This window comes from Nycticebus coucang, chromosome 14 (genome assembly GCF_027406575.1).
Source record: "Nycticebus coucang isolate mNycCou1 chromosome 14, mNycCou1.pri, whole genome shotgun sequence".
Taxonomy (NCBI): domain Eukaryota; kingdom Metazoa; phylum Chordata; class Mammalia; order Primates; family Lorisidae; genus Nycticebus; species Nycticebus coucang.
Genome location: NC_069793.1, coordinates 11,061,690 through 11,075,481, shown reverse-complemented (window position 1 = coordinate 11,075,481; position 13,792 = coordinate 11,061,690). Strand labels below are relative to the sequence as shown.

General features: G+C 48.1%; 1 protein-coding gene across 1 annotated transcript; it reads right to left on the bottom strand.

Moving 5' to 3' along the window:
• Positions 1 to 8,919: 8,919 nt before the first annotated feature.
• On the bottom strand, positions 8,920 to 12,572 carry LOC128565676 (secretoglobin family 1D member 2-like). The gene is made up of 3 exons (XM_053562316.1): positions 12,479 to 12,572; positions 10,165 to 10,352; positions 8,920 to 9,063 (listed from the first exon to the last, which is right to left on the bottom strand). The coding sequence occupies exons 1-3, from the start codon at positions 12,531 to 12,533 to the stop codon at positions 9,034 to 9,036; spliced, it is 273 nt and encodes a 90-aa protein (XP_053418291.1). The 5' UTR covers positions 12,534 to 12,572; the 3' UTR covers positions 8,920 to 9,033.
• Positions 12,573 to 13,792: the final 1,220 nt, after the last annotated feature.

The window sequence follows — 13,792 nt, the reverse complement described above, 5'->3', positions numbered from 1 at the left end:
TGTTCGGGTGGAGTGACTATTTACTGATGCCCTGCGGTTGACACCATGCTGCAACGATCCGTCACTCACAGGTCTATCCACAGTGAGTGAGGTGTCGACAGAGAAATAAAGAATGGGGAGCACAGTAATATTCGACTGGCCCTCAGGGCCCAGGAAGACCTCAGATGTGGGAAGATTAATATTTTTTGGCATTTCCAAGGCCTTGTCTTAGTTAATACTAAGTAACAACTTTGTCAGAGAGCCACATTTCTCAGTGGTCTGAGCACTTGTCCAAAAAGTCTAGAGAAGATGTTTTCTAAGATGAGAAGGTCATTAAGTTTTTTTTTAATTCTAATTTGCAGCTATGAATCTGCTGCACAGTTTGTGCAAAAAGGGTACCTCAAATTTCTTTTTTTTTTCTTACCACATTCTGTTTATTTAAGTCCCCCCCCCCTCCGCCTCACCCACAAAGCTGGTGGAAAATCAAATTCAGACATGTCTTTGGAGATGAACCTCTTCCTCTTTGAGATTCTGTCAGGGCTAGACAAGGGGTGTTGAGCTGCTTTCCCGGACAGAAACTTTAGGAAAGCCCTCTTGGTCTTGGCAACATTTCAGCTGGTGGGGAGATGTCTGTTTCCATGTCATCGAGGCCTCTCCTAGAGCAGGGGCCTCCCTGGCCTTGGCCAGAGCCTGGGGTTGGAATTCTAGGGCTGTTTTGGTTGGTGTTCAGTCCACATCCCTCCACCCCACCACACCCAAACGTGGCCCCCAAATGTGTCAGAGGCCTGCACTGTCTGACCTCCCTTGGGTTTGGGCATGGTGAGAAGGGTTAGGATTGAGTGAGGGAGAGTGCCATTCCTTTATAGCAGTGTTTTTCAACCTTTTCTATCTCATGACACTCTTGAAGCTATAGTTGAACTTTCTCTTTCTTTCTTTCTTTCTTTCCTTTCTTTCCTTTCTTTCCTTTCTTTCCTTTCTTTCCTTTCTTTCCTTTCTTTCCTTTCTTTCCTTTCTTTCCTTTCTTTCCTTTCTTTCCTTTCTTTCCTTTCTTTTCTTTCTTTCTTTCTTTCTTTCTTTCTTTCTTTCTTTCTTTCTTTCTTTCTCTCACTCTGTTGCCCTTGGTACAGTGCTGTGGCATCACAGCTCACAGCAACCTCCAGCTCTTGGGCTTGGCGATTCTCTTGCCTCAGCCTCCCAATTACCTGGGCCCAGAGGTGCCCGCCTCAACGCCCAGCTATTTTTTTGTTGCAGTTTGGCTGGTACATGGGGCCAGCACCCTACTCACTGAGCCATAGGCGCTGCCCGCTACAGTCGAACTTTCATGACACACTTAAATTATGTTGATAAAAAAAAAAAAGTGAGAAAAAGAATGTACCCACGGTGCTTTGAACTTCTTTCAAAAATATTTTAATTAATAATCTTAATAATTTTCTTGGCACACCTCAGATCTTCTCACAGCACACTGGTTGAAAATCATTGCTCTACAGTGACCACAGACTGAGGAACACTTCTTGGACTCTGCTTTCTGGAATGAGGTTGAGGGAAGAAGAGGCTGCAGCAAACGAGGAAGAGGCCCTGTCCCCTCACGCACACCCGGGAATGCACATTACAGTGTGGGGCTTTCTCCCATAAGCTCAGTTGTTGGAAGAGACCTGTGTCCCACTGTACTTCTGAGAGTTGTGAGAAGACTCTGGGAAACTCCCATCCTGACGGGAAGAGAGAAATACAGAGAAAGGAACAGGGCCTCCAGGACACCGGAGGTAGGGGAAACTTCCCTCATCTCAGAGGATCAGGGAGCAGGTAGGTTCTGTTTGGATGAATTCAGCAGGTGAGAAGGTGGGCATGTGCCCTACAAGTCAGAAAGGGGAAAGGCCAGGAAAGGACAAAATCCCTTATTCCAATGGGCAGTGCCCTCCCCCAGCTGGATTGTCTCACAGACCCAGGAAGGACCCAGTTAGCTGCCAGCGGGGCTGAGAGCTGGCTGTGCGGTGGCCGCTGGATCCCTTCTCTTACACTCTGCAACCCAGTAGCACAGGGACCCTGAGTGGGGAACCACTCAGGCCACAGTGCCTGTGCTCACAGCCCGGCTTCCCAGTTTGCTGACTGTGCCACACTGGGCAGGAGACTTGATCCTTTGCAACCCTTTTAAAATGAGAACCGTCTTAGAATTGCTGTGAGTCCTAAATGGAGTGCTTGGTGGCTCAGCGAAAGTGCTGCCTACATGTCAGCTGTTTGTCCTTATTTTCACACGATTCACAAGAGTGTTTGTGATAAACCTCCAAGGACCTCTAAGGACCCTGCCAGACCCAGTGAGAACTCACTTGCATACGACGTTTTCTACAATTCAGAGTAACTGCACTCAGGTTCCAGTTACAACTTTCAAGTCTGAAAATAAAGCTCTGTATTTTCCTCAAAATACGTTTACTTAATTTTCTTTGAGTTTGACTTTTCTCAAGGAGCTTTTTATATAACTAAAAATTTACTTCTCTCCCAAGAATATTTTACATTCTGTTGCCATATTAATCTTCCACAACCCTACTCCAATTTATTTTATTTACACTTACGAATTTGTGGATTCTTAATATTTTTACCCCATTTTATTAAGGTATAATAATTAAACAATTAAAATTGTATATCTTTTCTGTGTACAAGACATGTTTTGATATATGCATACACCGTGAAGGATTCCTCCAAGCTAATTAACATTCTGTCACCTGACATGCTTGTGTTTGTGTTAAGAACACTTAAGACCTAATTTCTTGCCAATTTCCATGATAAAGTTCAATTACACATGAATGAAAAGTAATCACACACCAATTAGTAAATGACAGGCACTGCTGTAGCCGTTTTTAATCCTCAAACCACAAATCTCTGACAACTAGGACACATGGCAGGGTGAAAGGGACACTAAATGTTTGGAACACCAGGAAAACAGTACGACCCGGGGACAGTCCTGAGCGAAGTGTGGTGTGTGGTCCCCACCCTGAGTGGTGGGCAGATGGTTTCACTCTAACGGCAGGACAGGGTGTTACCAGTGGTGGATGTGAACACCTTGGTTCTTGTCCCTTCAGGATCAAAATAAGAAGGTGAGGGGCACAAAAGTTTGTTGTTGTTGTTTTCCGAGATAGTGTCTCACTATGTCACCCTCAGTAGAGTGCTGTGGCTTCACAGCTCACAGCAACCTCAAACTCTTGGGCTTAAGCGATTCTCTTGCCTCAGCCTCCTGAGTAGCCAGGACTACAGGCACCCGCCACATCACCTGGCTATTTTTGGGGGGCGCAGTGTTGCAGTTGTCATTGTTGTTTTAGCTGGCCAGGGCCAGGTTCGAAACTGTTAGCCCGGGTGTATGTGGCCAGCGCCCTACCCACTGGGCTACAGGCACCACCAGGAGCATAAAAGTTTTAATCAGAGAGGAAAGAAGGTGATTAGTAAGCCCTAGTCCACTCCAAAGAGGGTAGGAGCAGTCCCCTGGTCACACAAACAGTGTGCCTGGGGTGTCTGTGTCATCCCTTTTTTTTCCATCTGCTCTTTTTTCTATCTCTTCTCCTTTTTCTTTTCTTTTCTTTTTTCTTTTTCTTTTTTTTTTTTTCGAGACAGAGTCTCAAGCCATCGCCCAGGGTAGAGTGCTATGACATCATAGCTCACAGCAACCTCCAACTCTTGGGCTTAAGTGATTTTCTTGCCTCAGCCTCCCAAGCAGCTGGGACTACAGGTATCTGCCGCAACACCTGGCTGTTTTTTGGTTATAATAGTCATCGTTGTTTGGCAGGCTTGGGCTGGAGTCGAACCCGCCAGCTCCCGTGCACATGGCTGGCACCCTAGCCGCTGAGCTACGGGCACTAAGCCTCTTCCCCGTTTTCTTGACCAGTGAGGAGATTGTCTTCTTTCCACTGTTGTGTGTATGGGGAAGATTCACATTCTATGGCTAGGCTGCATGTGTCCTGGCTCCCAAAGCCCACTGCAGCGGGGACAACCTGCAAGGTCCTATAATGTGTCCTGTGTTGTTCTGTTATGTTTTCTTTATCTTGTTAGTGTTCTAGTGTTGCTGTCCACTAGCCTGCTTGGTCAGTGATGCCGAGGAAAGCACAAAATGATTGATTCGTAAAGGGAAGACTGAGGCTTGATCAGGCACTCAGTAACAACCCATCTTCATTCACTTTCTTATATATCCCAACTCATCAGGTAAAAATAACCAAAAGTAAAGAATAAATGAAAAATTAAAGCTGCCATAAAAATTCATCCTCAGCATAAATGTTACAAAGCAGGTACACATCATTTCTAATTCTGGAGCGTTTAACTTAAAAAGATAAACCTCAAGGATGCTAGGCTGTCTGTTCTGTTTGCCCACTTCCCTCAAAGGTTAAATGAAACTTTTTGTGTAACTTGAAGCTAGGGAAAGAAGTGCAACAGCCCACTCCCCAGGCAGGTGCTCAGTCTCCAGCTATGACTTGGAGGGTACCTCTGGGACATTCCTTTGTCAAGGCTAACCACCTGCTAAGATTAGCAAGGCTGTTTTAGTAAGCAAGGAGGAATTAACCCCTGAGTCTCACTCCTAGCAAGGAGGAATTAACCCCTGAGTCTCACTCCTAGCAAGGAGGAATTAACCCCTGAGTCTCACTCCTAGCAAGGAGGAATTAACCCCTGAGTCTCACTCCTAGCAAGGAGGAATTAACCCCTGAGTCTCACTCCTAGTAAGGAGGAATTAACCCGAGTCTCACTCCTAGCAAGGAGGAATTAACCCCTGAGTCTCACTCCTAGCAAGGAGGAATTAACCCCTGAGTCTCACTTCTAGTTGAGAATGGAATTTCCCTTCTCAGGGTCTCGTACCTCAAGGGGCACACAGGAGACTGAGTAACCGTTCCGAGGTGCAGGGGACCATGCCCCTTCATTCTAGTATGTTCTCTCACTCAGTATCCCACCTATTTACTCTGATTTTACATTTCTTTTAGTCAAGTCTCACTGTCCTACTTACTGACACCCGTGATACTATGGTTGCCCTTATCTTGTCATCCTTACACTATCCCGCTTGCTCACACGGCGCATTCCATACATCCTCTGCTCACCTCTTATTTTCCTACCTACACTAACAGTGGGACAAGAGACTCAACACAACTTCCTGGGACACAGACAGTGAGGGGCCAAACAGGGTGTGACGCCAGTGCTCTGGCCCCAGAGGCAGCTCTGAGCCCCGTTCACAGGCTCTCACTCTTGCCCCAAGTGGACTCGGGTTGATTTCTGGACAAGCCCCACAGTTTCTGCCTAAGCCCTTTGCGCCTGTGGCCACCCCTCCTCCACTGCCCGTGCCTCAGTCCCTCTGGGTGGAAACACCCCATCTACTCCCAAAGCCACATCAAAGACATTCCACACGGGGTCCACCTTTCCTGTTCCCTGAACCTCCATGGCTGTTCCTGCTCACAGGACCCCGCATCTGCTGTCAGCAGCTCTCTCCTGCCGTGTCCAGGACTCTGAGCACTGCCACTTCCTCCCAGTCCTGCTCCTGGACAGCAAGGCCTGTGCGCGTCCTGTCTGTGTACGGCGTCGTCATACAGTGGGCACTTAATGACTAATTTTGAAATGAATTTTCTGGAGCAAAACGTGATGTCTTACAGGAGTTCACCGATGAAATTGCATGTATTATGACTGGCAGTTCTATTTAGAACAAGGAGCTCATCTAAATTTGAATCTTTAGTAAAGGCAGGAATCAGACCCAACACTGACTCAGACATTAGGGCAGCACTCTGGGTCCTAAAACAAACCCTGTCCTTTCCTGCAAGAGGACTTTGTGGTCAGGGTTTGAGAAGGTAGGTGTGGGTAGGAGACTGGGTGAAGGCTCTGACAACCAAGCCCTGAGTCCTGTCAGGCCCTGTTTCCCCCATAAGGAACGATTATTCTGACACCATCTAACCTTGACAACAAACCCAATGTGTTTGGACAAAAAACCAGATTAGGAGACAGAGCCTGGATCAGGTGTCAGGCTCTGGCTAGTTCTCCTTGGCTCCTTTAGCAAAGCCCCGAACTTTGTACATGTGACGAGAAGTTTGGTTCATCAAATTTATACACAAAATTTTCTCCATAGACATAGTGATTTCAAGTTCTTTTCAATACCCATAAATTGTCACTCCTTACAGAGTCCCACAGTTGTGAGTGTCTAATGCTTAGGAGCAGTGGACCGTCAGGCAGGACGGCTGTGAAGCATCCACTGTGGGAACAGTGACTTTCATCGGGGGACGTATGTGCTCCCCACTTCTCTGAAGCCCTGGGGACATTAGTCTCAGGTGTTCTCAGTTGTCACAGGTGGATGGCAGTGAAAGTGCTGCTGGCATCAAGGGGGCAGAGGTCAGGGATGCTGCTGAACGTCCCACAGTGCACAGGACAGATCTTAGGATAGAGATTCATTCATCCCGAACGCCAATGTAAGGAGGCTGAGAAACTGTGTACTAGAGAAATAGCTAAAAGCATCTGCTCCGTGACTTAGGTTTAGGACTTAGAGTGAGCCTCAGGCTCAGTGAGCACTGAGTGGAGCCCCCGGCCTTGCTTTATTTTTCTTTGAATTTCTAGAGGCCTTTTATTGGCATGAGAAGGTCTCATCTTGATCATGGACACTGTATCTTTCTTCAGTTGTGTATCTTGTCTTCACAGGCAACTTAATAATTATGTCCTCAAGGAAATCCACCAATTCTTTCAACAAAGTGTGTCCAGCTCCTCCAGAATGTGGTGTTGCTGATTCTGAGTTGACCTGAGCTCATGTGCAGCTTCTTAACTTCTTTCTGCCAGAGTATCATTCTTCTCCCGCTCTTTTGCTCATTTTCTTCTATCCTTTTTCATTTCTGTTTTTCAGCATCCTTTACTTTTAATTTTTAAAACGTGAAGTTTTGGGGGTCTTGGCAGATGCTGCTCCATTCTACATCAGTGTCCCACTCACCCTCACTGGGGACCAGCAGCTGCACCTGTCACCCCTGAAGGGCTCAGCCTAGCAGACATCACAGGGATGTGGCCACATGCAGGGATGGCCATCAGCCCCCAGAAGCCATGGTAACCATTTATGGTCTCTCCCCTACAACCTCCCAAGGGAGCACAGCCCTATAGATCCCTCTATTTTCTCACAGTGCTACTAATTTGGGGCTTCTGACCTCCAGGAGTGGGAGAGAGTAAGTTGCTTTAAGCCACCACTTTGGTGGTTGTTTGTTACACCAGTCACAACTCTAAGCTGGGAACCTACAGCATCTCCGTGTTTCCTGAGTCAGGAGACCTGCTGGGTGGAGGGTCCATTAGCAAGGAGGGGCTCGTGGAAGGAAGAGCAGTTTGAGAGTGGACAGTGTGTCCAGTTTCCGTCAGGCCTCTGAAATGACTGGGGAGTGTTGCAGGACGGTTTCCGGAGCTTCTGGGGAGTAGGAGGGGAGGCAGGAGCCTCGGGCATGGGAAAGTGTGGAACACCAAGACACTCCCATACCGAGTGCACCAAACACATGTTAGGTCCAGGTGGAAACCTGCACATGGCTTCAAATTGTGATAAAAGGGAGATAATTCATACTGGACTCAACATAGGAGTCAAGCTACCATGGAGAGGGTCAACCTAGCAGGCTAACAGTGATTCTGGGGGTACATCACATTCAGGCTGCTGCTGTATGTGAGCCCAGGCCTGGCCAGACAGTGGAGCTGGGGGGTCCCCTCAGTGCAAGACCAGCAGGAAGGTCTCAGCTCTGGTTCACCATTAAGTGTTATTCTCACTGGTTGTCTCCTAAATGGAGACTCTGCAGAGCAACCTAGGATGGTTCCTGACCAAGTGCCGCACCCCCGGCATCTGGCCGTGGCGGGATGGCTCTGTCCGCGTTGTAAAAACTGTGGTAAGGCGGTGAGTGCTCCCCGGAGCGTTGCCCCCAGTCCCCCTGGCTTGCGACAGCAGCGCATAAGTTGCCTAGCATGCCTTTTAGTGAACGTAAAAACTCACGAGGTACGGCATAAAAGCCTAAAGGACTTTTACCCTGAAACTTGTTTGAAACCTGCTTGGTGAGCTGAATGCCTGATTGTTGCCTGTTTCCTCTGAGAAACTGGAACTAAAAATAAACACAATGCCTTACTAATTCATAATCTTGTTTTACCAAAGGAGGCTTAATGTCTCCAAGGGAACACGTTCCCACCATAAAAGTCAGTGAGTTGAAACAGTGCATCAAAAGAATGTAAATACCACAAACAAGATGTTTCCAACCTGATATCCACCCACCCTTTCCCCCTATCTCTAACCTTGTCTTTCCTAACCTCACTTTCAATATAGTTTAGTTTTCATACAATATCCTTTTATTTCTCATGTTTCCTTCACACTCTAATCACTTATATGATTCACAATACACCTCTAATCATAACAACTATATATAATCATGAAACTAAAAACTATGAAAGAAAGTAGTGTTGTATGTTAAAAAACACATTCAACTTTAGATAAAGGAAGCTGAAAAGTAACTGCTGCTTATCAGCTACCTCACAGCTGCCTTTGTTCCCCCTTGCGGGCAAAACACTGTGTAAGATAGATGGTTGAATGCTTACATTTGTAAGACAAGATAAGAACTTGTGACCACCTGCAAGTCATAAAAATGTCTTTTGTGATTTGTAATGCTTTGTCAAAAATGTATAAAAGACACTCTTAAAATTCAGTAAAGTTGCAGCTACTTTCCTCATCACTCGTGGTGTGTAGTAGTCTGTCAAATCACCCTGCGTCGACCTTCCAATCAACCTGAGCCGTTCGCCCTGAAAGCCCTCGGACTGAGACTCATTCGACTGGCAAGCCGCGACAACCAAGCGCTTCCCTCTGTGAGGCCTGGACCTCGGTTCACAGTTGGCAGGCAGACATGGTTCCCTGGAATTGATAATATCCACACCAAAGGCCATTTCATTATGAAAACCACCCTTGACTTGAGGAATGAGACAGGAAGATCATGACAAGACCTGTGCAGAAAAGAAGGGCAAAGAATTTATTAAAGCAAGATGTTGAAACTTCTACCTGCTGCAGTGCAGACCACTAAAGGATGGTGGAGACCAGCGTGAGATCCTTTTGACATCTCAGAGACCACATTTGAGCGCTATTTTCCCCTGAAATAGAAAAACAAGAAGAAAGGAAGGCTAGGTCAGCCAAACTGCCACTGGAGACACGTACACGTCAAGATGGAATTCACCACCAAAGGCAACTGAAAAGGCAGAGACAGGAGCCCAGTGTGTGGGGGATACCAGGGCCTGGACCTGGTGCCATTAACACATACCATGCAGGGAGGGGACAGGCTTTTCTCATCAGGACTATGAGCTCTGAGGCCACTCAAGCGTGTGGCTCATGCTACTAATGGAGGGAGGGCAAAGAGGTGACACCAAGGTCCCAGGTGACTTTCTCTGATGTGCTGGACTGAGGTCTCTCCTTTAACTTCAGTGGGGGGCACAGGGCCGAGATTCTAGAAGGGGTTAAGGAGAGTCCCTGGGGTGTCCTGTCTCCTGCAGCTCCCTCGTGGGGATTCTTAGCACAGAGTCCTCATCATCTGTGGTCATTTGTAGCTCAGCCTTTCAACCTGACCCCAGGGGCAGATGGACTCAGAGGCCCTAGGAAAACACCTGATTTCTTGAGAAAGACATAAAGGAAGTATTCTGGCTTCTCATGGCCCTGTCGGAGACAAAGCAGCAAGGTCTCTGCCCATCTGCCCTAATCTGGGAGTGCTCTGCGGGCAGGGCAGTAAGAGGCAAGAATAGGGGCTGGAGGGCTGGCTCTGGATTTCCTGCCTTCACCTGCCTGTGCCAAGCCCCCAACACTTCCCAGGCAGATCCCTGCTAACTGTGCCACACTGCATGGGTGAATCTTGGCCTCAGGAGAGCTCCCAGCAAGGAAGCCACACTGTTTGGCCCTCCACCAACCCTGCCTGGACCCTGGCTGTCTTCCTCCTCAGGACACTCCAGGGAATATGGAAGCCAAGCAGGGATCGGATGGATCTGATCGGGATCAGGCATCGGAAGTGCCCAGGATGCTGTGTGCAGCTGAGCTGCATTCGGCAGGTGTCATGGCTGCACCCATGCTGTGGCCCCATAGGGAAGCCAGAGGTGGCCAGCAAGGACGACCACCACCTGTGTCCCCATGGGGCAGCAAGCTGACCTCCTTGCATCCTGTCCACCTGACCAGAAGCCTCTAATTGTACATACAAAAGAAAAAATTACCAATACTTGTCCAATTTTTAATCTGTTCACCAAGGACATGTGATCAGTGCATTTCTTCACTGCCATCTTGGCTTCAACAGCTTCCAGAGGGGCATTAAATTTCTCAAGTAGTGACTGGAATTGACGGTCACCAGGAACAAAGAACCATACGTGTTGAATAACAGCTGCTGGACAGAGAGCTGCATCGACTGAAGAATAAGGACAAAAATAGAATTTTCGCAATTTGTTTCCATAGCTCCTGTGCATGGGACCATACAGGGTCCCCAGGGTTGCAAGTTTCCATCCCATAATAGTGCATTTGAGAATGTAAGAGGCTGGAGACTGTGACCTCCTCATAACCTCACAGCAAGGGGCAGAGCTGGGACTGGAAATCTGGTTTTCTGATCACTCAGTCAGGTTTTGTTTATTTAACAAATTACTTCCCCAAACTCCCCTGGTTTGCTGAAAATCCGTTTTCCAGATGTTGACAATATGAAGTTTTCTCTGCCAATTGAGTGGCAACTTATTAGTTTTGGATACCGATAAAGAAGAGGTAATCAGATTTTGAAGTGAATAGTAGAGTCCAAATCTGACCACAGATCAGAGAATTGAGAATAAATCTGGAGAAGGGTGGGCCTTGGTGTGTGCCACAGCTTTGGGCAAGTCACAATTGTAAGAGGGACCTTACCTAACAAATGCAATCAGTGTAACCTGGTTTCTTGTACCCTCACTGAATCCCCAACAATAAAAAAAAAAAAAAAATTGGAGAAGGAAACATAAAACTGTAAAATGTTAAAGGTGATACTTTGAGAATCAGTTGGAGGTTTTAGGATTGTTCCACTGGAGGCAAACAGAGGTGAAAAGAAATTGAAATAAAAGATGGAGACTTTACATCTTTTGTATTGACCTGGATGGAGTTGGGGAACATTCTCTTTAGTAAAGTATCGCAAGACTGGAAATGCAAGTATTCAATGTGCTCAATTCTCCTATGAAACCAGCCCATGAACAACTACATGCCCACCCTAGAGAAAAACACAATTAAACTCAAGTGCGGGGAGAAGAGAGGAGAGAGGGAAATTACATTACAGACACAACGTAAGGGCATGTGGCACACCTCTTGGGGGGGCCAAGACCACAACTTGGACTTTACCTATCAAATGCAAACAATGTAACCTAATCCTCGGAACCCTAATATTAATCTGAAATTTAAAAATCAAAAGCGAGTCATTTTCACCACATCAGAAGCTCAAATGGGGAATTCTGACTGGCCCGTTTACTCTGCGGTGGTGCTCAGCATCCCTAAATATAGTGAAAGGAGGAAGCTGAGGCTCATTCCAGCCCTCCACAAGAAATTGTAGGGAGACCTGGAGCACCTACTTTGCCTGTCTGGATTCTGGATTCACCAAGTCTTTCGTAAACACCCTGAACCCGCCCCACCAGGCTCTGACGTGACCCCTGACCAGACGGCACCACACTGTGGGGAGACATTGGAGAGGGCAGGACCAGGAGCAACAAGGAGAGACAAGGAGAGGAGACCTCAGAGGGGCGGGATCAGTCCTGACGGAGGACACCAGGAAACAAGGACACACAAATGATTACAGAAAGAATGCTAGAATGAACTGTAGAAACACAAAAATCATGCTACCAACTGTACTAGTTCTACTCCTAAGACGGATAGGGCCCCTAGAAAACTAGTCATGCCCCGAGATAGACAGTGAGTGATTCTCAGAGCCTATCAGGTTTCTGTTTCAGAGAGTCTGGGGGCACCACCCACTCTGGCCCTGGGAGCACCCCAGCTTCCCTCCAGGTGTAATGTATTTTGAGCCTGAACTTAGGATTTGGAAGCTGAGGGCTCACTTGACACCTGAAAGCTCTGGTAGGAGATTGTGTAATAACCACAGGCAGCTTTCTACCACAGCTGGACTCGACCTGCGTCACCTCGCTCCACTCCCACAGCCACTCCTGGCAGAAGCTCTGAGCACCAGACACAACAGGAGGCTTGGAGAGAGACAGCACATTCTCCAAGGTCAAGCAGGAAAGAGGCAGAGCCCAGCTTGCCCCACTCCTGCTGCATCTGGAGGATGGCTCACGGTCAGGAGTGAAACTCAGGCAGAAGAATTCATAACATTGGCCTGGGATGAGAGTCTGCTAAGCTTCCATGGTATTGAGGTGGATGAAAAGAGCTCTGGGCTATTTTAGGGGCAATTCAATGAGAACAGGAAAAGGCTTGAATTTGGCTTAGTCCCAGACCTAACTCCACCCCTAACAGGCTTACCTTGTGGTCAGAAGGGTACTGGCCAGGACTAGGACTAAACTGATGATAATCGATACTCACCCTCACAGAAACAAAGGGCCAGAGTGACCAGCAGGAGACACACAGGCAGACTCATGGTGGCTGATCTTGCTCAGAGCTTTTAGCTTTAGCAAACAATGAGGACTGACCACAGGAAGCTGCTGAACCTTGGGGCCCAGGGCTATTTGTACCTACTGAGCCTGGCTGGTTCTGCCCACATAGGTAAACAGCCAGTCACAGGCCTGGCTTCCAGCCCTTCCTTCTTCTAGGAGACATGATACCATCATCACTGTCACATCCCCACACCTCCCTGCATCCTGAGTGGGGCAGCACACAGGAGGACAGCCCCACAGGGGCTCTGCTCTGCTCTCCAGGTGAGGGAGCAGGTGCCTCTGGAAATGGCCGTGGGTCCTCAGCGTGCTTCTGGGAATCTGATGACTGTGTCTTTGTTCTTGTGTCAGTGCAGAGGTACAGGCGTGTTCTGACTTCAGGAGGACAGACCCTGGGCACAGGAAGCTGGGGGCCTTGGCTTTGGTTGTAGGAGAGCAGGAGCATAAGAAGACCCACTCTGCCCACTGCGTGTCTGACACCGACCGGGTGTGGCTCAGCTGCAGGTCCATCAGGTCTGGACAAGACCTAACCCTGCCCTTGGTGCCTTCCTTCCCCACCATCACTATGCAGGTGCCTTAAAGCATTGTTGGATACACCCCACCCTTGAAGAATGTCCTGGGGACAACGTGTGCCCCACCTGCTCTCTAGCCTTCCTCACCCCTCAGCCCTGGGCTTTGTTTAGGGGCAGAGTTGTCAGCGGAGCTGAGCTTCCAATTTTCTTTCCACTAATGTCCTGAGAGAACGAGCCACCCCACCTCCCAAGGCTGAGTTGGTGACTAAGTGCCCTTGACTCATTTTCTCCAGGAGCTCCTGGGCTGTCAGGATCCCGGTGAGAGTCAGAGGTAATAAGAGTGGTTTCATTCCCAGGCTTCTATCAGGGAAGGTGGAGGGAATGAAGAGACACGTGAACAGGGTGGGTGCTCACTCCCCCTCCTCCCTAGGGCTTGACTCTTCCACCTCCCACCTAGCTTTGCTGCCTGCACCAATCCCAATCTTCATGGACAGGGAAGGCAGCCCCCAGCCTAAGGCACGCACACCCCACCTGCCAGTCCACTCCTGAGTTACTGTGCTGGCTGGGACTAGGAAATCACCAGAAATTGGCCAGATGCAGAGGCTTGTGCCTGTCATCCTAGCACGTTGCGGGGCCAAGGCAGGAGGAGGACTTGAGCCCAGAGTTCAAAAACAGTCTGAGCAACATATTGAGATTCTATCTCTATTAAAAAAAGAAAATAGAAAACTTATCCA